Source organism: Haemaphysalis longicornis, unplaced genomic scaffold, assembly GCF_048455015.1.
Source record: "Haemaphysalis longicornis isolate Haplotype H1 unplaced genomic scaffold, Haemaphysalis longicornis Haplotype H1 scaffold_12, whole genome shotgun sequence".
NCBI lineage: Eukaryota > Metazoa > Arthropoda > Arachnida > Ixodida > Ixodidae > Haemaphysalis > Haemaphysalis longicornis.
This window is the reverse complement of record NW_027526225.1, coordinates 115,645,474-115,668,677: the sequence shown is the minus strand read 5'-3', so window position 1 is coordinate 115,668,677 and position 23,204 is coordinate 115,645,474. Positions and strand designations below refer to the sequence as shown.

The 23,204-nt window shown below is 46.4% G+C and overlaps 2 protein-coding genes across 6 annotated transcripts in view; one reads left to right on the top strand and one right to left on the bottom strand.

Annotated features, from left to right (window-relative positions):
- LOC144163325 (ubiquitin carboxyl-terminal hydrolase MINDY-2-like) overlaps positions 1 to 5,818 on the top strand; it is a 31,735-nt gene extending 25,917 nt beyond the window's left edge. For all 4 annotated transcript variants that reach the window (XM_077694255.1, XM_077694253.1, XM_077694254.1 and 1 more), the window contains one exon: positions 5,300 to 5,818. In XM_077694255.1, the coding sequence (XP_077550381.1) occupies positions 5,300 to 5,314 (15 nt within the window). In that variant the 3' untranslated portion in view covers positions 5,315 to 5,818. The remainder of the gene's footprint in view (positions 1 to 5,299) is intronic.
- A 1,775-nt stretch (positions 5,819 to 7,593) lies between these two features.
- LOC144163326 (small glutamine-rich tetratricopeptide repeat-containing protein beta-like) lies at positions 7,594 to 23,107 on the bottom strand. 2 transcript variants are annotated; one of them, XM_077694257.1, is made up of 11 exons: positions 22,959 to 23,107; positions 21,744 to 21,852; positions 21,059 to 21,177; positions 15,593 to 15,671; positions 15,332 to 15,431; positions 14,620 to 14,724; positions 13,961 to 14,093; positions 10,157 to 10,264; positions 8,725 to 8,762; positions 8,513 to 8,581; positions 7,594 to 7,942 (listed from the first exon to the last, which is right to left on the bottom strand). In XM_077694257.1, the coding sequence occupies exons 2-11, from the start codon at positions 21,841 to 21,843 to the stop codon at positions 7,816 to 7,818; spliced, it is 978 nt and encodes a 325-aa protein (XP_077550383.1). In that variant the 5' UTR covers positions 21,844 to 21,852; positions 22,959 to 23,107; the 3' UTR covers positions 7,594 to 7,815. The 2 variants fall into 2 exon arrangements, with proteins under 2 accessions (XP_077550383.1, XP_077550384.1); XM_077694258.1 differs by lacking the exon at positions 8,513 to 8,581.
- Between the last annotated feature and the right edge of the window lie 97 nt (positions 23,108 to 23,204).

Here is a 23,204-nt window from a genome sequence, read left to right as displayed (position 1 = left end):
GAAGTGCGAGGCACCTGAACTGGAGCTTCGTCGTCCAAACTGAAATCTGAATATCTCACATCGTTGCTTGACCCATCACTGCTGCTGGAATCAGAAAAATCGACAGCAGGAGCTGCCGAAGTGCTTGCTACAGCAGTCGGACTGCAGAGCGCGGCGCGAACCCGACGCCATTTTCCTCCTAATCCCCTCTACCTTCGGTTCAAAATTCTCTTGCTACACCACCACTACACGCGACACATAAACAAACAAAACCAAAACTGAAAGAGAAGTTGCCAATGAACACACCAGGTGGCAATAGTTGTCTGTGGAGTGCGGGTTTTAGATTTTGCGGGAGATTTGAAATCATCGGAAGCCGGCTTCCGATTGCCTATGGCGCCGGAGTGAAAGAGTTAAATTGTGGGTGCATGTAACACCAAAGGCGTTCCCAACACTCACGAGTATTACATAAACAATACCGCGGCAAACATGACGTCCATTACGTCGACGCAGCAGAATATCAGTGGCATGGTGCCTTCTCAATTGCCTCCCATTGCACTTCCAATCAGGTCCAGCGCAACTTCCTGACCATCCACAACTCCAACCTAGCCACGGTGGAAGAGGCGGCAGTAGCATTAGTGCTAATGCAAAAGCCGACCCCCTCCACAGTCATCACCGATTCTAAAACGGCAGTTCAAAATTTCGCTTCCGGCTTTATTTCGCCTCAGGCACTCAAACTTTTCCAACAAGCACCCGCATCGTCCCCCGTAGAAACCATCTGGGCTCCGTCGCACGCTGGCATGGAGGGGAATGAAGTTGCCCGCAGTATGGCTCGAGAACTCACCATCCCAGCCGGGCACAGCTCGTTCCCCTACCATGGCGCCAGATCCGCTAGAGACTGGGTGACAATGTACAATGGAATTTACACCCATTGCCGCCTCTCCTGCCATGTCTACCCCCCTCCCGGAACACACACAACTCACCATCCATCAAGAGCACACATGGCGTCTTTTACAAACGAGCGCCTTTCTCAATCCCACTAAATTACACCTAGTTCAGCCAGCCGTGTACCCTTCACCTAACTGTACTGCCTGCCAGTCCCTCGGCACCTTTCAGCACATTGTTTGGATGCCCGCGAGATCCTTATCCACAAATAAGCACATGTGAGCAGTGGGAGGAGCCGTTGCGCTGCCCAGATCAGGAAGGGCTCAAGCTTCACTGGTCGCACGGGCGGCCGCGGTCGCTGCCAAAACGGCAGCCACCATCGTCAGCTAACTGTGCTCTCAAATAAATGCGTTTCTTCTTCTTCTTCCAACTGTATTTGTGACTTGTTCCCCCGGTGAAATTGCAAAATGGCTGGTCGTTGTGGTCAGAAGATACACCGAAGTCAGATGTGGTTGGTGCTTAGTTCGGAACCAAAATGCTTATCCGTAGTCATTATTTGATGACAGGCAGCATTAGTGGCCTCATTAGTCCCCACTCCTGGGATCACTTTGATTTCACGGCAGGCTGCACTGCCCTGGGTTCGCCACTGCCGCACATTAACACCGTTTCTCCGTGGCACGCGGGTTTGTAGACACTTGTTACAACTGCAAACATGTTGGCAATCCCAGTACATCTCTTCTTGGTCAAATGCCCTTTTCATTGGCCTCAGTTTGTGAAGACAATAAGAAATCCACGAGGCAGTTTGAAGAAGTTCACCTGAGCCACCAGCTGCTGCAATGGCGACTTGGTGCAAGGGCACGCTGTCGCCCTCTCTTAAAGGAGCCCTGCAGCTCTTACTATCGTGTTTACTAGGAATGTATTTTGGGGTAAAGTCTATTGTCCCAGAAATCTCCTCCCGCAAGAATTATGAAAATCCGTTCACTATCACCGAAACTACACGCGATGAGAAATCGCGCATAATCGTTCCCTCTCAACTCGACCGCGGACAACGCGACGAAAGCTGTGCACTCTCTCCCAGAGAGGGGGGCCATAGAGTTTCATACAATAACAACTAGAGAGGAATCTGGCGCTGCGATCGTACGCTTCAATGGGCGTGATGGGTAGTTCTGGATTCAGATTGGCGCTCGATGGCTCGTGGAAGTTGCCATGGATTGTAGGCAGTTTCGTTTTCGTTTTGGATTTACATGAACGCATTTGCCTACGCGGGGTGTTGGGAGAAGCGATTGAAAATACCTTTCTCCTTGAACTGCATGCCTCGCGTGCACTGACGCCGCCCTGAGTGTTTATAACCAGAGTTGCGAGTTGGGTGGGTTATCGATTCATTGCCGCACAGCGAGCACGAAAACACAAATGACGGCGCTCTGTGCAGCGAAGTTGTCTGCGAATTAGGAGTTGCAGCGCTGCTCATTCGGCAGAGCAATGTATTGTTAAAGCTTACAACGGTTGCGAATCGCTTGGAACAGCCACACCTTTCGTGCGAACGCCGGCTCCTACGGCGTAGAACAACAGCACCGGCGGCTGATAGGAATGCAGCTTGATGAATGCCACTAATTCAGGCAAGAATACTTCTCCAAAGGTAATCTGTTTCTTTTTTTTTTTTATGAGCACAAAACTTTTCTGAGTATTACAAACTACAAGCGCCGAAACTTTTACAAATAGTTTTTAAAGGAGTCCGAGTCCTGCTGTAGTTGGCGGCAAATGGCAAACCTGCTCCACAAACCCCCTTGACTCCGCGTCTGCTGTTTATTTAAACGCGCAGTTTTATTTCGTACAAAACCAGTTTTTGGTCACTAACTTTCTCGTTCGTCATGTAATTTACAAACGAAGAACCGGGCAACAAGAGTTTTTTTGTTAAAAAACATAATTTGCGCAGCCATAGGTCCGTTTTGATCCTACGCAATCCGGTTCCAGAACTGCCCATCATTCCCATTGAAGCGTAAGCGCCGCTGCCATGTCCGCGTTGACACTAGCGCCAGTTTCCCCTCTAGTTATTTGTATGAAACTCTATGAGGGGGGCGGCTCGCAGCATTCTTTTCCGCGGCCTTCGATGTATTACAGGCCGGGGAGTTTTCTCCTTTTCTCTGCAATGTGGAGGGGTCTATTTCCAGTGTGGTGCCACAAAAAAACAGGCATGGGTGCCTGATAGCAAGCGCGCGCTCGGGCTGGTAGGGCGTTTTTGAAGCAATAAACGTTTGTTGTCGAGTGGTCTGGTTGAAAGGGAGGTATTGAGCTCATCACTCAAACTCTGCGCGCACTCAAAAAAACAAAAGAAACAGCAAAGCTGTGCCTACAGGTTCAGGCCTATATAGAAGAGGTTCGTACACAGCACTGACGACGGTGGATCGTCGCAGGAAATGCGAGAAATTAGCCGCAAGGTTGACCAGTGACAGCCGATCGGACAGCCGTGGCCTCAGTGACGTCGTTTAGGCCATGCCAGGGGTGCATAATGAGGAGAACGGAAGAGAGCGCGGTTGGTTTTTCCGCATGTTTCCCAGCGATTTGCGCGCTCACTGCCTCACGTGCACGTGTAATATTTGGCTCAGGTATTTCTGGTGGTGTGAGCTAACTGTCGCACAGGTTTACTTGCACTGCTCAGAGTGTTGCAGGGTCCCTTTACAAGGCACAGTTGCCAGAATTGGCATGGCTAGTTTTTGGTCACAGCATTGCTAATATGACCAACAGTTGCGGTGTAAAACAATGGACAGCCGTGCACGTTTGGCAGACTGTACCGCTGTAATCGGTGAAACTACATTGGCCAACTTAGCATGTGTTCCAGCTCAGCGCAAAGCCGGTGTAAGTGCGGTCAACCATTGCTTAAGCTGTGTGGCTGCATTTTCTAGGATATTGGCGTCATCAGTCCGTTAGTTGCACCGGAGTGTGTATAAATCTGTCAGCCAGGTCACATTCTAGGACTCACAGTGAAGCCAACTGGTATGTTGGGTCAAAAAGAAACAGGTCAGAGCAGTATTACAGTATGCCATGCTAGCATCTGCCGCATAAAAAAATTGCCCCTCGGAACTCGCTCAATGCTACTGCCCTCGTTTCCTTTCTTGCAGATACGATGTTCCTAACCATTCCCTCTTCCTCGTGTTGTCCTTGCGTTGTTCCGCCAGCTATTCCTCAGTCCAGTGCTTCACAATAAACGCATCTGTTGACACGTCACGTGACCTCAGAGCATTTGCAGAGGGGAACAGATGTTGCGCCCAGCAGTTGGCTATTTCGCTCATAAAAGTAGTACTAGATAATTTTGCAGGCCGTGTGCCTAGGTCATGTGAATTTTGCGGGCCATGAAGTAAAAGGGGACAGTCCTGCCAGTTTCCTTTCTTGGCATCAAATGCACCAACAAAACTCTCGGGCAACGCCGAGGTTTTTTTTTCTTTCTTTCTTTTTTCATGCAAGGACACTAAATGGCTGTTGAACAGGAAAGCTGCCATCCGGCGTGTGTAGCAGCGATACGATTCCTAAAATGGCCAACGGTGTAAAGGGAGTAAAATTAAAGTAACGAGTTAAAAAGGAAGGTCAACACTTGGGAAACCACTACATACCCAACCAGACGGATTGGCCAGTCACAGTGAGTTGGACGTCGGCATATTCGCCCCCCTGTAGCACATACCAACTTGAGGGGATTGGCCATTGACGATCACGGTTTCTGTCAGAGGCTTCCAGTCGATTCAACCGTTTGCATTTACTGCGAAGTAGCGTCGACAAACCGACTCGAAGGTTTGCCAAACGGTAGTATTCAAATAGACCTTAATGCTTTTGGATTCGTAACTTGTACGTGCTCGCGTGTCCACGTACTTTGTTTGTTGACCACATTTGTCATGTTCTTTGTTCTGTTTGTATGAACACTTGCTTCCTAAAGGCCTCTTACCCTGACGGTTTCATAAAATGGTAAAATGAAAGGTCAATATAAATTGAATGATATATTCAATTTGTGTAGAACAACTTGACCCGGCGAGTACTAAAAATGTGCAAGTGTTAGAACTAAGAAGCACCCAGCTCGGCCTGCAAACCAAGCCGCCAGTCAGAATGGTGAAACTAATGGTTTTAAACTACTTGCCTGAACAGTGATTGCAGGCTTTTAATGGCTATAATGAATGGGTATTTCAAGGATGCCCTGCAGCCTGTTGAAAAACGTCTGTATATGTGAAATGTCACATTTCTGAAGCGCTTGTCCTGAATCCTGAACTGCATTATAATTCCAGTAAAATTGCAGGATATTATAAGCACATCTGTGAGGCTGTTTTACGCGACTGGAAGTTACACCAGCAGGCAGGCAGTCAGTGCCGGCGGTAGAGCTTTCGACTCTGTTCCCAGCTTGTAACCAGGCATGTGCAGTTGCGATGTTTTAACCAAACGTCTTTTTCTTCCCTTGCAGTGTACAATCTTGTAGGCGGTGGAGGGAGTCTCCTCCTCTCACGCCAATGCAAATTACCCAGAATGCAAGAAAGCCTGGTGCTGCTGTTCTCCCACGCCCTGTACATAGAACTTGCGCAAGGAGGGAGGACCACTGCTACCACGTCGCCCAAACTGAGATTACACGACGCTCGACACAAACGCTGCCCGATTCAATCAGTGTGCAACTGGGACCCCGCAGGGTTGAGATCTGTTCCCACGCTTTTTCTTTTCTTTTTAGCCTCCGTGACAAGAAATGGTCGCTTCCTGGCCCCACATTGTCGGCCTGGTTTTTGCAAGAAAGCTGCGTGGTCGTTTATCTCGAATTATAGAAGTATGAAGGTAATATATGGCGCTATACATGTATAAATAACGCACAGATTAGCGGCGAGGTCATTGGCCCCGCCGGAGTGTGGTTCTGCATCACGTGGCAAGGCGGAGCCGCATCAACTGTTTGTTTCTTTGTATCATGTTGATGTTGTTAAAGCCTTTGATCAATGCACGCAGACTGGCTGTGGCTCTTTCTGTCACCTTGGAGGTGGATTTTACTCGCGAGGTTGCGAGCTTTGGTCTTGTTTGCATTCAGCAAAAAGCCAGTCGAGTCTGAGTCTTGCAAAGGTTAAGATTATTTTTGCTTGTCGAGGGTGTTGGACACTAAATGTCCTATTTTAATTAGCTTTTTCAAACAACTGGTTCGCTTGCACTCAATCTATTGCCTAAATTATTTCAGGTTAATCTTCGATTATTTATAAATCAAATAAAAGTGACAAAATAAAAGTCCCAGCCGCTATAATCAATAAAGAATATGAGCTGCAGAAAGAAAATGTTGAGTTTTACCGATGAGCGATAATGCAAACATCCAAAGCCATTTATTCATTTGTGATGACAGCAAAGGTTTCTATAAGCAAAGGTTTTATTTGATTTCTAGAAACTAGGTAAGTTCGGTCATCTAATTTAAACAAAATAGGTCATCTAAACCAGTGTTTGTGGTAATTTTAAGCGCGACAAATTAAGCAGTATTTCATGAAAAAAACAAGATCAGCATTGTACAGTAGCCTGTAATAGACACTACCCAAGTCTGAAAGTTGCCAAAGCAAACTCCTCTTGCGTACAAAGCAGTTAACTTGGGCTTCAGAGTAGTAGTGCAGTAGCACACTCTGGCACACAGACTGCGAACTCAAGGGCCTTATCTTATAAGGCTACTAGAAATGGCTACGCAATTCAGGGTTTCTTTTGTTCACGGTGTGGAACAACTGCTTGAACAAAAATGTGTTTCTTTGCACTTTTGCTTTATGTACACGTTCTTCACAACAACTGCTTTAAGTTGGAATGTTTCGTGATGAACCACCCACTTCTCCAGTTGATGGTGCAGTAGAACTGTGTTGATACGTTCCCGGTTGACACAATTTTCCGGGTACTACGCTGTCAACTGTGAACACTAAAAATGCCCCATAGTATGCATCTTCCCAGAAAGCACCACTGGTCTTGAGGATACTTTTATTTTTTTAGCCTATGTCTTGATATTCGCACAGTAAGTGTATTTAGCACCCTGAGCACAGATATGCAGTCAGTTTTTGTCTATGTGGCGTAACATCATAGTAGTGCAAATCTCTTCGTGCTTTAGAAGGACCAGGGAGTGCAACTATACCACAGAAGTAATTTTAGCATTGTTTCTGCAAACACTGTAAATTTATTACATGTCAGGTCATCAATTACCTCTGTTTTCGTGAAACTAACTGCACATTTTGTGCTAGCAAAAAGAAATTCTATATTATGGTTTTATTGCACAGTTCATTTCATAAGCTTTCAAACACCGCAAGAACGATGCAAACCTGGCCAATACATCCCAAGATATTGCACCCGACAGTTGACCTCGTGGGAAAAAAATTCGTTGTAAGAGAACAGGGCACGAAGTTTGGAAATGTAGGCAAAAATGGTCATTTAGGCCACTTCAAAGGGCGACAGCTTTGTAAATACCTATGGTACAGCTATAAAATTTTGCAAGTAATACATTCTTTGGGCCCTAGAGACTGCAAATAAATTAATACAGAAAATTGATTTTTTGGAAAATTTTTGGTACTCAAGACCAGTGTCCCCCCTTAAAACGTATCAGCGAGGTTCTACTGTACAATGTAGACACACAACTGCTGCCACTGCAACGCGGCTTTAGAAGTGTCTCTGCCAGGCAGAAAACAGACACTGCGTCGAGAGCTGTGTCCCCAGCAAGTCTGCTGACCACCGCACCAGCGACTACGCCGAGTAAAGGAAAGCAGCGTCTTAGGAAAAAAAACCACCTCCAGACTGACCCGCCAGTTGTCTGGAGGGTGCGTAGCGCACGGATTTTTATTTTGCCAGTGCCCCAGCCCGGCTGTGGGCGCAATTTACACGATGCTGCGGCTACATGCTTGTCACCACTCCTGCTTTACGCTACGAGATAAGGGTGAGGGGGAAGAGTGAATTTTGAGTGATCCCTGAAGAGTCGGTCCATCGCCATCGCCCTCAGTTCGGCCTGTCGTTGCCATCCTGGTTCGAGGAGTTTGGGTCGTTGGGGTTGTTCATCTGGCGCCTCAGCTGCTCCACAAGCTCCGGGTTGGCAGCTTGCATCTGCGATGCCAGCTGTTGGCCCCTGAAGGGAAAAATAAAAGCAAGAGTTGGCCGCCGGATAGAAGGGCTAGCTGACTACGCTCGACCTTCCCATAAAAGAGGCCATCAAGGCAAAATACAATTTAGTTTTGCTGACTAGACCAGCTGACCACACTTCTGTAGTGTATTTTATTTCTTTTGGCAGCATGACTGCCAGGTTTTCCACGTGGCATAATTAGCAAAACAGTCAAATCAAGGAAAATCTCTTCAAACTTAACGCCGCCTGCTTTCAATGCACCGCAACAAAGTAGAGTGCAAGATGAATTTAATCACGTCAAAATGACCAGCAAGAACTGTAAGCTACCTTGGACATAACGTCAGTACCGTCATCATCACGACCAAATCAAAACCTGCTCGATACGAATACAATAGTGTGGTATTTCTGCCGAGATGTGGGCTGCCAAAATTTTTCGGCGAATGCAAACCATCTGCGATAAATGTCAGTCTGCAGGGTGCTTTTACAGCGGCTACCGTCCTTAGAGAAATAAATTCTCAGGGTAGAGAGTGAAGCGAAACGCGGGAATTTCGCACAGCGTATCATCAAAGGGCTTACGCTTGGAGAAGTGCGTCCAGTCCTCCACCAGTGTTCTGGCTCAGACCTCCCGACATGAGTCCGCTCATGCTGTTAACGTTTAAGAAAGAAGAAAATGAGAGAAAAGAAAAAAAAAGTGATTCCTGATTCTCTGGGAGACAAGCACAGTATTGTATTCACACAGGCACTGTCACCCTGCCATGAAGGGAAGAAAATAAAGAGTGAGGACTCACATGTTCTGCATGTTGGGATCCTGCATTAGCGTGGCAGCCTGGAAAAAAAAAAAATTGCAGTATAAATAGACTCTTTCAGCTTCCAAACAGCTACAGCTTTGCATTGAAATGATTTGTGGTTAAACAAAGATCCACTCGACTTCAAATGACCACAGATTTGGTGCGACTGAACATGTTTTGTTGCTGCACAAGCACTAAACGCGGATGTTTCGTGGCTATAGCATAGTGCCGCTGTGTGACACGGCTGGTTTGAAGCCAGATGACTAACCCGGTTTAAAAGAGAACAGGTAACGATAGATGGATGACACAGGAGACCTACCCACAAATAGTTGGACCCGATGTTTTCTTTTTTGTAACCATGATTGAGGCAGTGTAAGTGTCGGAGCGATTCAACAGTCCTAAACCTTGGCGTCTAAATGATCAGTTTCTTCTCTCACTCTCTCTCCAGCTGTGATTTTTCAAAGATCCCTGTAATGGCAGTGCCTGCACACCCCTCCTCCTCAACCCTCCGGTATTCGCCACTGCTCTCCAAAACCTGTTGCTTCAACCGCCTGCCCTCATGGGCCCTGCCACAGCAGCTAGAAGCGTTCCTCTCGTACTTGGCTTGGCTCGCCACATGGCTTCTTTTCCATCTTGAAGCTAAAATTAACAAAGATTAGACATTTTTTTCGTTCATCTAGCTTGACCCTGACAAATTTTAAATGCAGAGCATTTCAGTAACTCGCGATGTCACCCGCGTTGACGTCCGTAGTCCGCACCGCACCCCTCCCTACTATTAAAAAAAAAAAAAAAAAATCCGGCGCCCAGTTTCGATCCCTTGACCCTGCGGGCGGAACGTAATGTACATGGTGCTCTACCCACTGTGCCACAAAGCCGACACAGAATGGGACACTACGAACACGCCTTATATCGTTGACTCATTCAAATTACTGCTGACGAGCGCTCTCTCGTCAGCAGTTGCCACAAGTGCAAAAACATTAACGTAACGCAAACTACTTAACGTCTTGCGCCCCCGGAAATGCTCTGCATTTGATCGTGCCCCTCGCGAGGGGGATGTTTCACTGCGTCTTCTCTCGGTCGCAGGACCCGTGGCGCCATCTGGCGGAGGCACGACACAACTCGTAGCACTTTCTTTGAAAAAGCGCCTCGAAAGCGCGGCAAATATGAAATAGGGATGACGCGCTTTTTTCTGAGCTCCACTTTTCAGTTGATAAAACAACTTTAAATGATCTTTATCAACAACAGCAACTTCTGAGCTTGTTGGCGAGCCATTCGAAATAACAATGGAATGTTCCTACCTGGTCCACGACGGCACGCTTGCCGAAGCACAGCTCACCTAGCCACTGGCGCCAGATTTCCCGCTAGTATATATCAGCACGAAACTCTGTGCCCCGCCTGTCTACGACACGAAAGCAGGAACTTCAGCACTCACCATGTTCATGAGAGTAGGGTTGTTCAGTAAGCTTCCAAAGTCTAGCCCGCCGCCGCCACCGCCACTAGGTCCGCCGGAAGGCCTCCGCGGGTCACCATTGCCCTGGCTCTGCAAGCACACCACGCACAGAGTTTGCTTGATATAGGTATACCAGTTGCGAAACTTCCCATATCCCCCACGTAACAAAAGCAGCTTGGCAGTTGGCCCCCCTGCACTGGGGGCAAGTTGACTAGCCTGCCATTTGCTGGCAGAAAGTTGAAGTGGCACAAAAGAAAAACTGTGAACACATAAGTAGACGTAACCTTACTTAATGCTCCCCAATTTGAAAAGTAAGCGTTACTAACTTTAAGGGGGGACGTGGCAAGTAAAACTATTTTTGTTATTTATGGACCAAATTTATTCAAAGTAGGAGATTGTATGTAGTTAACTAACCTAATAACAAAACTTAAATCAGGTTAAAGATGTCTTCTATACTTTTTGAGTTACCAGACTAATTACCTTCACAAAGATTTTTATCTCAGCGTGACCAGGAAGGTCTATTCTGTGCAAGGAAGCTATTGGATTATTGCTTTATTTCCTTTAGGTATCCAACTATTGACATGAAACTATTTCTGATTTCGAAAGGAAGGTGGAACTTTTCTTGTTCTTTCTTTATGCCCAAAGATATAATGCAATAATCTAATAGCTTCCTTGCACACAATAGACATTTCTGATCACACTGACTTCTTGTGTAATTGGTCCTCTAACTCGAAAAGTATACATGGTATCTTAAGTCTGATTTCAGTTTTGTTGTTAGAATGGTTAGCTGCATAAATGCTCCTAATTTGATTCAATTTGGTCTATCAATAAAAAAGTCACTTTACTTTCCACGTCCCCCTTTAAAACTACTTTTCTTAATTTTTAAGTAAACTGTGAAACTTGTCAGACTTGCAACTTTTCCCCCACTGATTTCAAATATGGCATTATTTTTTTAGTTGGCCAATTAGTTCCCGAGATAATTAGTGGTAATTAACCATTTTTGGAGGAACGGTATACAAAACTGTGTTGGTCATAAAACTGCTGTCTTTATATTTTCCAACACCATGAACCCTGGTGAGTGCAACAAGACAATCAGTTTTTTGGTGCATCGCTAGGAACTAATTTTACAGCGCATCAAGCTTCAGTGTTTGAAATGGGCACTCAAAATGGTTCCTTGCCACTGGTGCCACCAAAGTTTAATGAGCTGCAAAATAAGTTCCAAGCGATGCATAAAAAAACTGATTCTCTTATTGTACAGTGCGCAACAAACACCCTTGTCTATAACACTGAGTTCAACGTCAACTGGTTACCTCTCAAAACTGCGTACTCAAACTTGTCACAAAAAACGTTGAGGTCAAATCATATGGTCAAGACTTCAGAATGACAGAGTAATTTTCTTCAAGTGATTTTCAGCCGAGGCAAGATAAGGCTATAAGTACGAAACCTGTGTTATAGACAAGGGTGTTGCACTCTGTACTCACCAGGGTTCATAGTGTTGAAAAATTCAAAGAGAACAGTTTCATGACCAACGCTGTTTGCCTATTGTTCCTCAAAAAATGGTAATTACCTCTAATTATCTCGGGAACTAATTTATCAACTAAAAAAAACTAATTCCATATTTGAAATCAGTGGGGGAAAAGCAGCTAGTCTGACAAGTTTCACAGAGTTTACTTAAAAATTAAAGTTTTTTTAAGAGCAGTGTCTTAATTTTAGCGAAGTCCCCTAAATGCCACGACAGTACCCTTGCACCTAAGCTTCGACCGAGCAGGGCCTGGATTCTGAAGTGGAGTTTTGCAACTGTTGAATAACTCTGCTCCACACATTGTATGCGGCAGAGAAACCAATTGTTTGTTACTTGCATGCCAAACATGCTATGCTATCACAACCAAATGACATTTGTATTGCCGTGTAGACCCGCACGGCCAAACCGGATGTCATTAACAGCCGATGTCATTCACTTTGAATGGCATTAGATCAGCCGTGCAACAGGGGTAAAAGCTTCGAATGCCACAGCAAAGTTCGAAACAAGAATGCCAAGATGGGAGTTTGGCAGTACTGTCCGCACGAACTCCCAGCCGGTGTTTACACCCACAAGAAAACCATAGGTAGCAGCAGAGTCGCACTGCCTAAGCTCAAAACATTGCCACGGCTGCTAAAATTTGGTCTCTTCTTTTGGTCTAACACACCTAGGAGAAACGTTTCATAGCGCGTCAATTTCATTTTAGGCTATAAGTGCTTGTTTTGCTTGTTCAAAGCACCTGAAGGAAAACCAAGGAGGCGCACATTAATACAAACAAAAATCATTAAGAACTTGTGCTTTCAATACACTGCCAGGCATAGAAGGCTATTGAAAATACGTTTTTAAGAGTACATAGCAATGCTTCCCAACCGCGTTTCTTTTTGTACAGAATAAAACAATTTCGGTAGTCAAAAGTTGCTCATGCTGGTGACAGTTCTCTGCATCTGTTTACTGCTGTGTTGTGCAGCTTACCTGTGCTGTAGAGCCATGTTTCACCGTAAAGAAACAGACATCGAAAACGGATAGAATGAACCTTTTAAGCTCAAGAATCCAGTTCATAGCAGTTTTTACGAGCCACTAAGAGCCAATCCAAATCCACTGCTACCCCTCGTTCCTACCGCGATGGACGATCACGGTGTCAAAGAGCCCTCCCTACATATTAATGCAGGGGAGACCAAGCCTTTATGGTGCTGCAACCTAAAACAGGGTGTAGAAAGCACGATGAAAAACTACGTGGACAGTTCGGTCATCTCATGGCTTCCGAAAAAAATCTCCCATTTTCCTACTGACTTTGTGTGTATGTATACATGTGCGTATACGTATATCAGGAGCGCATACAAGTTAAGAAATTTCCGGGTGGGAAATTTTATGGAAAACCAACCATAGGGCCATAACATTGTAGTGGCAGAGTGGAAGTAAGAGCAAAAGTTACCGAAAACTCTGTTGAAAAACGCACACACGTACCATGGCAGTTTTCTGAAAGGGATGGCAGCTGTCATGGTCACAAACACAAATTTTTTGTCCGAACTAGCACACCACAGTAAAATATTCAACTAAAAACACTGGAAGAAAGCTTACCGTCTGCCGTTGTGACCCATTCTGTTTGGAAGTGTTTGAAAGCTAAAGTTTGCGACCTTTCAAAAACGTGTTCACCAAAAGTTGCTAGACGAGTTGATTTTGCATCAATTGTTTTACGCCTAGCGCACTTTTCAGAAAAAACAATGAAGTTAAGCTCGGCCAATCCTGTTTCACCTGTTCATGATTTGCGACGTCACGAAGTGTACTGCAGAGAAGTTCATTACAAAGCGATTTCATTACAACCGTTTACTGTGCGGTGCAACGCCTGCGAACAAACTGCAGCATCGTTCAGATTCACTCACAAATTTTGGCCATGGTGGCGGCTACAGGATGCGATATTACAATTACAAGCCAGCATTCATCCACGACTCCCATGTTCGCATGCGGTTCTCGCATGCTACAACAATGTGTTCAACAATTGATTTGATTGATTGTAGGGTTTAACGCGCCGATGCAACAAAGGCAATGAGGCGCACCGTAGTGGAGGGCTCCGGAGTAATTTTGACCACCTGGGGACCTTTAACGTGCGCCAAAATCTAGTACACACGGGCATTTTTGCTTTTCGCCTCCACCAGAAAAGCGGCCGCCGCAGCCGGGAATTGAACCCGTGTCCTCGTGCTCAGCAACGCAAAATGTGCTCTACAAAGGTGGTAAGTGAACAAGTAGGCACTTTGTCCCCCGCAACTCACAGACATCTCGCGGAGTTTTTCCTCAGCCACCCGGAGGTTGTTGATGTAGCTCTGGTTTTCCGGGTCCAGCTCGACCGCCTTCTGGTAGCACTCCTTCGCACGCTCGTGCTGGTTCAAACTGGCATAAGCTAAACTGGAAAGAAAGGACGTGGGGAAAAAATGGTTTGCTTCCATCATTGTGCCACAGAACAATCTACCGGCACCTATCGACGCCACTCACAACTCCATACTCTCACACTACACGCACAAGAACATATCCTCCTCCACATCCATCACTACCAAATTACCCATTATACGTACTCCGAAATAACACTTCGCAATCACACATTCCTCTCGAAAATCCCACCAGCCCTTCTCTCGCGAGACTGCACACACTGCAAGTCGCCCTTTACAACGCAACATTTCACATTTCCGTCCACACAACCTCATAGTAACAACTTGATTTGGCACAAGCTCACTGCCTCCTGGACATAAGAGGCTGACCACATCTCCGTCCCAATACCCTTTTGCTCAAAAAAATGTTTATTCCTCCTCCTCCATCACCGTCCCAACAATCCATGCACTATCCAATGTGAAGATATTTCTGAGTCTCCTTTATATCTCTTGTACCACCATCATCATGACCATCAGGTATCATCGCCAAAGCCAGCCACACCTACCCTATTCGGCCATATGCCTTGCCGTACTTGGGGTCAATCTCCAGGGCTTGCTGGCAGTCCTCGATGGCATCCAGGTGGTTATTCAGTTTGCTGTGGGCGGCAGCTCTGCAGTGGTCCAAACGCACACGGTGTGTTGCAAGGCATACACTATCAATTACCATCATTGTTAACTTTTTGGGGCGTTACAGTAATCTGTGCAACCCGCACTTACAGGTTTTGTAATGCGTCCTCAAGCAGCGATTTCATTAGCCGTTCAGATTTCGCCTTTGAATGTAATTCGGCGTCGTTTTGGAGAATAGTGAGAAAGTGGTGCCATCTCTGCAAGAGTGTTAACGAACTGTGCCCGCTTACACCGTATGGCACTGGCGCTTTTCCTGCTCGACCACAATAAAAGGAGGGAGTGAGGAGGGAGGAACAAACACGTGCGTGTTTGTTCCTTGGCCCTCCTGATTGCTCGAAATCCCTGGACTCACAATCCTGCTGCTCAAAGCCTGGGCGACAAACCATAGGTGGCTGCAATTTCCTGCTATAAATGGATCAAAATCTAACAGTGCTTTTACCAGAAGAGCATTGCGCAATCAAGTCAAGCTACCTATTACAACGCGCTGACCACCTCAAGAAGAAACACGGACCAGTACTGCAATAGACCGGTAACGTGGACCAGTACCGGTGCCAACCGGAACTGCCAGGTACCGCTGTTTAAAATGCGCACCTGTTGCAGTAGTAGACGGCGTTGCGCGCATCCAAACTGATGGCCTTTGTGTAGCACTCCAGTGCAGCTGTGTACATTTCAAGCTTCATCATATTGTTACCTGCAAAACAGATGAACAAACAAGCGCATGTGCATCAATGCAGTACCAAGCCGTGAGAATACTATGCAGGCAAACATATGCACAACACCCAAACGAACAGCTTTCTTTCCTTGTACACTTTAGACTTTTACTTGGGAACGTCCACACGAGCAAAAACGCACCTTCTTGCTTGAACCTCTCCGCTTCTGCTTTCTGCGCTTCTGTTGGCTCAGGTGAATTGTCGTCATGCCTAGTCTGCACCTGCGCAAAGAAAACGTGTGACAAATGTTTCATATAATGGCAGCTGTGGCTGCAAGTGACAGAACAATTAACTACAACTTGCGTCTATGCAGACATGGTTTAGTGAGGGAAAGAAATTTACGATCCCTTCCTGAAGAAAGCTGAAAGTGCGAAAGCTAAAAGTGCGTCCAATCAATCATCAAACCTTCAAAGACGCAAATCGCAAAAGAAGAACAAACCTATGCGAGGATTTTTTGCGCACTAAGTAAATGCATCTACCAACAATCTAAATAAATACCGAGACGTCGTTTATGAACTTCTTCATTGTCGATGCATGTATTGTCGCATCGAGAACCGTACCTTTATCGTGATTTTCAAGTAAACAGTTTGACACAATAGAATCCTGGTTTCCAAATGCGCCGTGTGTCCAGCGATCTTATCGGAGCTTTTCGGGTGACCAACGGATCTATGGGGAAATGCAGTAGTTTTTTGACAGAACGCCACCAGTTTTACTAAGAAAGCTTCCACTTAAAAATAATTGTTGAGCAGTATGCAAAGCATGCGACGGAGCACATGCACAGGAGATGAAAGTGCTGATGCCAATTAAAAAAGGTTTGTTTAGTACGTGCTCACTCTTTTAATCTCCAATCGTAAACCAGCTAGCCCATCAAAATATTTTCCTCTGCAGTGATGCTACCGGCTTAGGCTGCTTTGGAGCAGCTTTTGGAGCAGGTAAAAATGCGTTTCGGAGCAGCAAAACCAGCTTTCGGAGCAGGTGTTGATAGAAGCAATTTTAAGACACGTATTGCATTCATGAGATAGATAATCGCTAAAAGCACACCCTTCAGGGATAATGAAAAATTAAAAGAACTCAGAACATGGATATTTTGTCCCCATTTTCATCAATCTCCTGAAGAATGTCTGCATTGAACTTTTTTCGGCAGTCTGCACAACAAAAATAAAAAAAAAACAAGCTCTCATTTTTACACAATAGAAGATTTACTATGAACAAACTAAAAATTGCTCATCACAACGAACATACTGTGTAAAATCGAGCACTATTGGAAGGCTATCGTAGGAAGGCTGCATCAGTAGCGCCACGGCTTTGACTCCATACTTGAACATCACGCTCCTCCCCGTGTTGCACATGAGTCACTATTTAGCAGCGTCAGCGCTGCCACCGTAAGGGTCTAAAACGACAAGCCACCGATAGCAGCGCTATGTTAACAAAGGCAGCGGGCTGAATCTTGCCCCTTCACGACAAGTTTGCCGCAGGTAGAGCCCATTAGTCCCCCCCCCCCATAATTCCGAGACTATGTAATTCCCTGCGAGGCCACATGCACGCATTTCACCTTCAATTTCCACGTATGTGAATTCTATGCCTCTGTGAACTCTACGTGAAATCTAAGACGGGCGTCGTCATATGCGTGCCGTACTCGTTAAGCTCAGAAATGTCAGGCGTCGTGAAATTGCCGTACTTGCTAGCCGGTGCGCAGCCCGAACTATGTCACGGTTTCCTGCCTTTGCATACTATTTTCTCCCCCCTGCACTTTGTATTTTCTCATCTGTTTACAGTAAAATCTCGATGATATGAATTTCGCGGCACCGCGAGAAATATTCGTATCATCCGAAATTCGTGTGAACAACACAGACCAAAAAATTAAGCACTAAAACAAGATTTCGATTATTTCTTTTACTTTCGCGTGATGAAATCCGTGAAGTTTTTCTGCTTTTTTTAAACCTCCATGTCGCCGAGCGGTCCTTTCTGGACTCATCTCCGCACTCGCGCTGCCCAAGCTCACTCACTACAGGAGCGTTTTTGCATGCGATTCGTGCGCGTCGGCGCCCGCGGTCAGAAAATTACGCGCGACGCGCGTGGCAGTGGGACGAGCCTGACGAATTGCGCCAATGGGAAGGCGTGCGCCTCATGGCGGCAGTTACAAAGCCCCCGAGACAGCCGGCTGGCTCCGGCGGAGATGTTTAGGCTTAGCACCCCGACAGATATTCCATGGGCGCTTTCACTATAGGCGCGGATGATTTTTATAGCACCGTTTTCGCTCACATTATTAGCTCATTTACCGCACAAGAAACTTCGCGTGTGCTTTGAGCGGCATTTTAAAGAGCGATTAGGAGCGGTTTCTTGAGCGTCCCGCACCACTTCGCGACCGAAACCGCCGCCATGATGCCGCGGCCGGCCACGCCCCGCGCAGCGTGCGGGTGGTTTCGCGGCGGCGCCAGCGTGCCTGTGGAGTACGCGGCGCGTTTTCGCTAGCAGAAAACAGCTTGACCGTTCCTGGAGAAAGTGCGACAAAGAGGGCAGAGAGCCCGTACGTCGCCGTAGCTTGCTCGATCGGCAGTCGGGCGCCTCGCCGACTCGTTCTTATCCGCCGGGCACTGCAGGTCCCTTCGTAAGAGCCCAAATTCTTCCCATTTCAAACAGTGCAATTTCGCCGGGACTAATCAGAAATTCGTATCACCCAGAATCATATCATCCAGATTCCACTGTAACTACAACTCCTGCGTCCTCATCTCTTGCCTACTTTTCTACCAGCAAAACTCCGCAGGCCCCCGGTCGACGCGTACGCTGTCGGGGCGCTTTGGCGAGCGAGTACGGCAATTTCACGAAGCCTGACATTGTTGGCGAGCTTCACGGGTACGGCACGCACATCACGACGCATATCGCGGCCCGAAGACCGCGAGGCGGACGGTCGCGACGGCGGCAGCCGGTCTCGCGCGCCCAATAGGTGCGAAGCGCACTGCACAAAATTAACAGTCTCGGGTATACCCGAGACGGTTAATTCCGTGAGCTGGGGAGACTGATAATCTCCCCATCTACCCCTCTATAGAGGGGGAGATTTCACAACGCCTACGAGGCGTCAGCCGCAAAACGCATCATCGCCGTTATCGCAAGATTCGCAACAACGGCCAGTTTGCCTTGGCTTGGCTCGGATTGCGTCCTGAAAACAGGTACACCGCGATGTCGCTTTCAATGGGGAACCTCAAGTAGTTAGTTTCGTTTCTGAAAGGGGGACGTACACCCTTTGGCGCAGGTTGGGCGCAGAAGCGCCAAATTTAGAGGAAATGTAGCAGGATGTAGCAGCCAGAGCACTTTGGCGCAGTTTGGCGCAATTGGCGCAGCGGTAGCATCACTGCCTCTGTTTTAAAAACACTAAGCTTCCAATCAAATATTATTTCAGTCCTTTTGCTCCATTCCGTGTGGTATGGTGTAACAGTGCGGTGAATGTTGTTCTACAGTATAACCAAGCTTTACGAAATTTTCAAATTATACGACACTAAATACACACACCTAAAAACACTGTTCTAGTACAACTTCCGACGAAAGCAAGCTTTGCAACAAATTTTCAATACACATATAGAGTAAAATATCACCTGCTTACGGTGTCGTGTATCGTTAAAACATAGTCGCGTTGAACTCGCAAGCTGGCATTTCTAACCAGCATTTTGTATGCAGCGACAAACCGCGGAGGCTCAGTGGCTAATACCCATGCTACACTAGCGTCCGAATGTCATTTGACTCAAATGCCAAGTTGTGCTGCTCCAGTGGGTTTTGAAATGCCATTCGGCTCAAATGACATTCGAGCCAAATGAGCACCCAGCGAGACATATGGGGCTCTCAAATGCCGTTTCTGGCACTCTCGCGCACTGCGTTCCAAGTCAGCATAAACACATACATTACTGGTGTACTTAAAACGGACAAAATATTCTTATTTGTGGGGCTTAGTTTACTTCTCATTCTTAAATCACGATATCAAGATGTAATAATTCCATACTCTCAGCAGCAGTGCGAGCAAAGCGACAAACCACTGTGGCCAGGCAGTGCAAAACAGCGCATGGAAAACAGCAAAACAGCGCCCATCCTGTCTCTTCTCTTCCTTGTCCCGTCCGTATGCGCAGTTTTAAGTACAAGTATGATGGAGCAATTAGCCCAACAACATGCTTTACTGAGCGCAAAGAACCTTGATTGCGATTCAGAATTAATAAAAACTATGTCAAAGCTTGCGTTATTTATAATGTGATATCAGCTTACTACCAAAGACTGCTGCCAAATTTGATTGTTGCATCATTATGTAAAAACAGAACTCAACGGCAGCAGTGCCACGCAGCATGGCGAGCGATTGTTAAAGCTTTCAAATGACATTGAAATTGCAGTAGAGCCTGGCGGATTCTGAATGGCATTTGAAGCCTCTCATTGGAGTCAAATGACATTCGGATGCCAGTGTAGCAGGGGTATAAGGCGTTGTGCTGCTGAGCCCAAGGACACGGGTTCGATTCCTAGCCGCGGCGGAAACTTTTCTGATGGAGGCGAAAACCAAAAAAGCCTGTGCGTTCGAGCTTTCGGTGCACGTTAAAGATCCCCGGGTGGAAAAAATTATTCCGAAGCCCTCCACTACGCCCCGCCTCATAACCCAGGTGCAGCTTCGGCGCGTTAAACCTCATAATCTAATCATCATCATCATTTTAAACGCAGTATCTGTGCCCCCCCCCCCTTTCCCCACCTACAAACCTACAAAGTACAGGTTGTACTGCACACTTAAATGTTTTGAGCACATGTTTTCAAAATGAGGTGAGAGTGGGGCGCATTTTCTTCTTTCTTTTTTCATTCCTCAACTCCAACAGTAATTGAAGAAAACAAAATGAAACCACGATGGAATTACTGTCCAATATCCAGTTTCTGCCCAATGTTTCCAATTGCGTACAGACAAGAGGCACACCCTGGCAGAAGAAGGCTGCTTGTGGACAGGGATCGCTGAGGATAAGGTGCACACAGAAAGAAAACAATTTTAGAAAGGCAGATACGAATAGGGACATCTGGGAAACACTGCATGGGGGCCATACCAAAGACGAAATTGGGAACAAAATACAGTTAACAGCCAATAAAGTATTGCTTGGAGCACTAAAACAAAATTGGTGCTCCCTAATGCGAAATTTGTGCGCAGGGAAGACTGCAGTCTTCCGGGTGACGATGCTTACGTGCTGCACATCATGCAGTGATCGCCGCATTAGCGCACACACAAAGGCACGTGATATGCTCTGGTGTTGTCTCGTAGCACGTCGCCGCAGGGGACCATGTCTCACGCCTTTCCTCCTCCGATTTCCTGCTAGCTCTATCCTCGGTGGCCTCTTCGTTCTCTCGGTATCTCGCAGCGTGTCAACACCGTAGAAAAGGTCTCGCGCCGTCTCGGCATATACCGCCCTCCCCACACACACTTTTGTCACACCTTCCCGCTTGTTCTACCTCGTTTTTTTTTTTTTTTTTCCCCGGTGTCCTGCTCATTCGCGCGGTTACAACGAGGGACGATGGCACCTCCAACCCACAGGAGTGGGCGCTGAAGTGCTTTGCACTAAAATACATAAAAGTAAAGGTGGGAATAGGAGATCTATCTTACGTGTTCTTGAGGGAGCGCATCCCGAAAGATGTCAAGGAGTGGCCTGTTCATGACGAGACTCTCGTTGGAGAGGTCTTCCTGGCTGACTCCATAGGCAGTCTCCAAGCACTGCACGGCGACTGAAAAACATGCACAGGCCCCTTCAGTTATACATCCTGCACTGCCTGGGAATCCTGCTCGACACGTGTCGGAGACAAACGGTGTCACCCTCGGACTGCCCTCAAACTGGCCTTGAAAGAATTAGCCTCAAACTGGCCTTGAAAGAATTGCCCTCAAACTGGCCTTGAAAGGACTGCCCTCAAAGCTTTGAAAGAATTAATTATAGTAACAATACCAATATTAATACTCTCAGCAGTCACAAAAGTGATTTGAAGATAACAGAACCTTCAAACAATAACACTGTGTTCAGATACAATATTTCAGATTAAATGTGGAGGATAAAAATTACCCCCTGGCCCAAATTACCAAGGCGTAACAAGCAGTATATCACCCCAGAAAGAAGGTTTGTGTCCAATGAAGATTTCTCGCATATGTTATCTATAATTTTTTGCCAGACGTAACCTATACTCGGCGAAACTAGAGAAATAGGCACACAACCCTCGTGTCCGCTTGCACTGCAAAAACATGCTGTGTTCAGGAAGGAAGAAATGCGTGCAGCTATTCCGAGACTGAAATGCATACAAACCTTCCACGCTTTCTTTTGCATCCGAGCTCAACTCCGCGGTCTGGAGCTGCTGACGTAGGAACTGCACTATGGACAGCACGAGACGCTTAACGTCCGACATTCCCGGCAACTGCGAACATTTTTTGCATCCACGTGAGCTTTCCCAAGGTGATGTTTAACACAGAAAGAAAACACGACTGTACGAGAAAAAAAAAAAAACGCTTGCTAAGGAATTTTGCGAACTCCGATTACTTGCCGCGTGGATAACGTAAAGCTTAGATGTGACAGCGTGTATAAACCAGTTAAAAATCCATAAAAAGCAGATTAAACAATACAGGCTCTTCTCAAACGCATCGCTGAAAATCGATGCTTTTGGCTAGAAATACCAATCTAATTAGAGCCCAAGCACAAAACCGACCGGGTCCGCGAGAATTCGATGCACACTGAATAATCCGAGCTGACCTGACTTAGTCCGTAGCTTTACACCACGCCGCGCTTCAGAGGCCACAGGTTTGGAAAGCACAGAAGATTCACCGACCACTTCTGGGAGAAGCGGGAAAAACTTGGCTGCTAATTTTCGCCATCGTAGCATCGTTTGCCAAGGGCTAGTTCAGACGAGCCCATCATCGCGTTAATTGAACTGTCACGGATCAAATCCAACGGCCATCTGCTCTTATTTTTCGCATTCGAAACAGCCTCACTCGATCCAACCACCATGAGACACGTGTGAATGGAGTCACTGCCAGTTAACCTAGAAAGCGTGGCTCGTAAGAACGCAAAGACACCGCGCGAGCTAAAAGGCTCTAAGCAGTTACGTTAGTTCAATGGCAGAATTTCGCAGTATGAAGACAAAAGACGACGGACAAAAGCGGAAATTCGTTTTGAACGTGGTGTCTAGCCCAGGAAAGAACGTAAACAAGCAATACAGCTTTCTCCCATACCTCGCGCAATAACGCTGAGGCTTTACAGGTTTCCGAATGGTTAAAAATAGCGGCATAAATTTTAGTTATTTCCGTAACTGGTAGACCATGAAGTGGTAAGAGAAAAAATCAAATGAAATAAGATGCCCGACACCTCGTACTGAGATATAACAAATCTTAAAGTTACCACAAGTTTTTTTTTGCGATTACTGCTTCATTAAGCGAGGACTTGTTTACAGAAATGCTCCGATCAGAGCTGCGTGCAAATATGAAACGCTAAAACACAGAATTCTTAATCAAGCGTACGGCCACATACCTTTTCACGGTGAAGCTAGGGTGGCTAGAATACTGGTAAAGCCGGGCGCAAGACGATGACAAGGCTTCTAGGGTGGCTAGAATCCTGGTGAAGCCGGGCGCAAGACGAGGCTTGCCTCTGTGTGTATTTTCCTTGCGTTGCTAGTTTTTTTGACAACTTGACTGCAAAATACGCTTTTGGTCTTAAAAATGTTTTTAAAAAATTATTTCAACAATATAAACCATAATTAAAAGGTACACTGCAGTT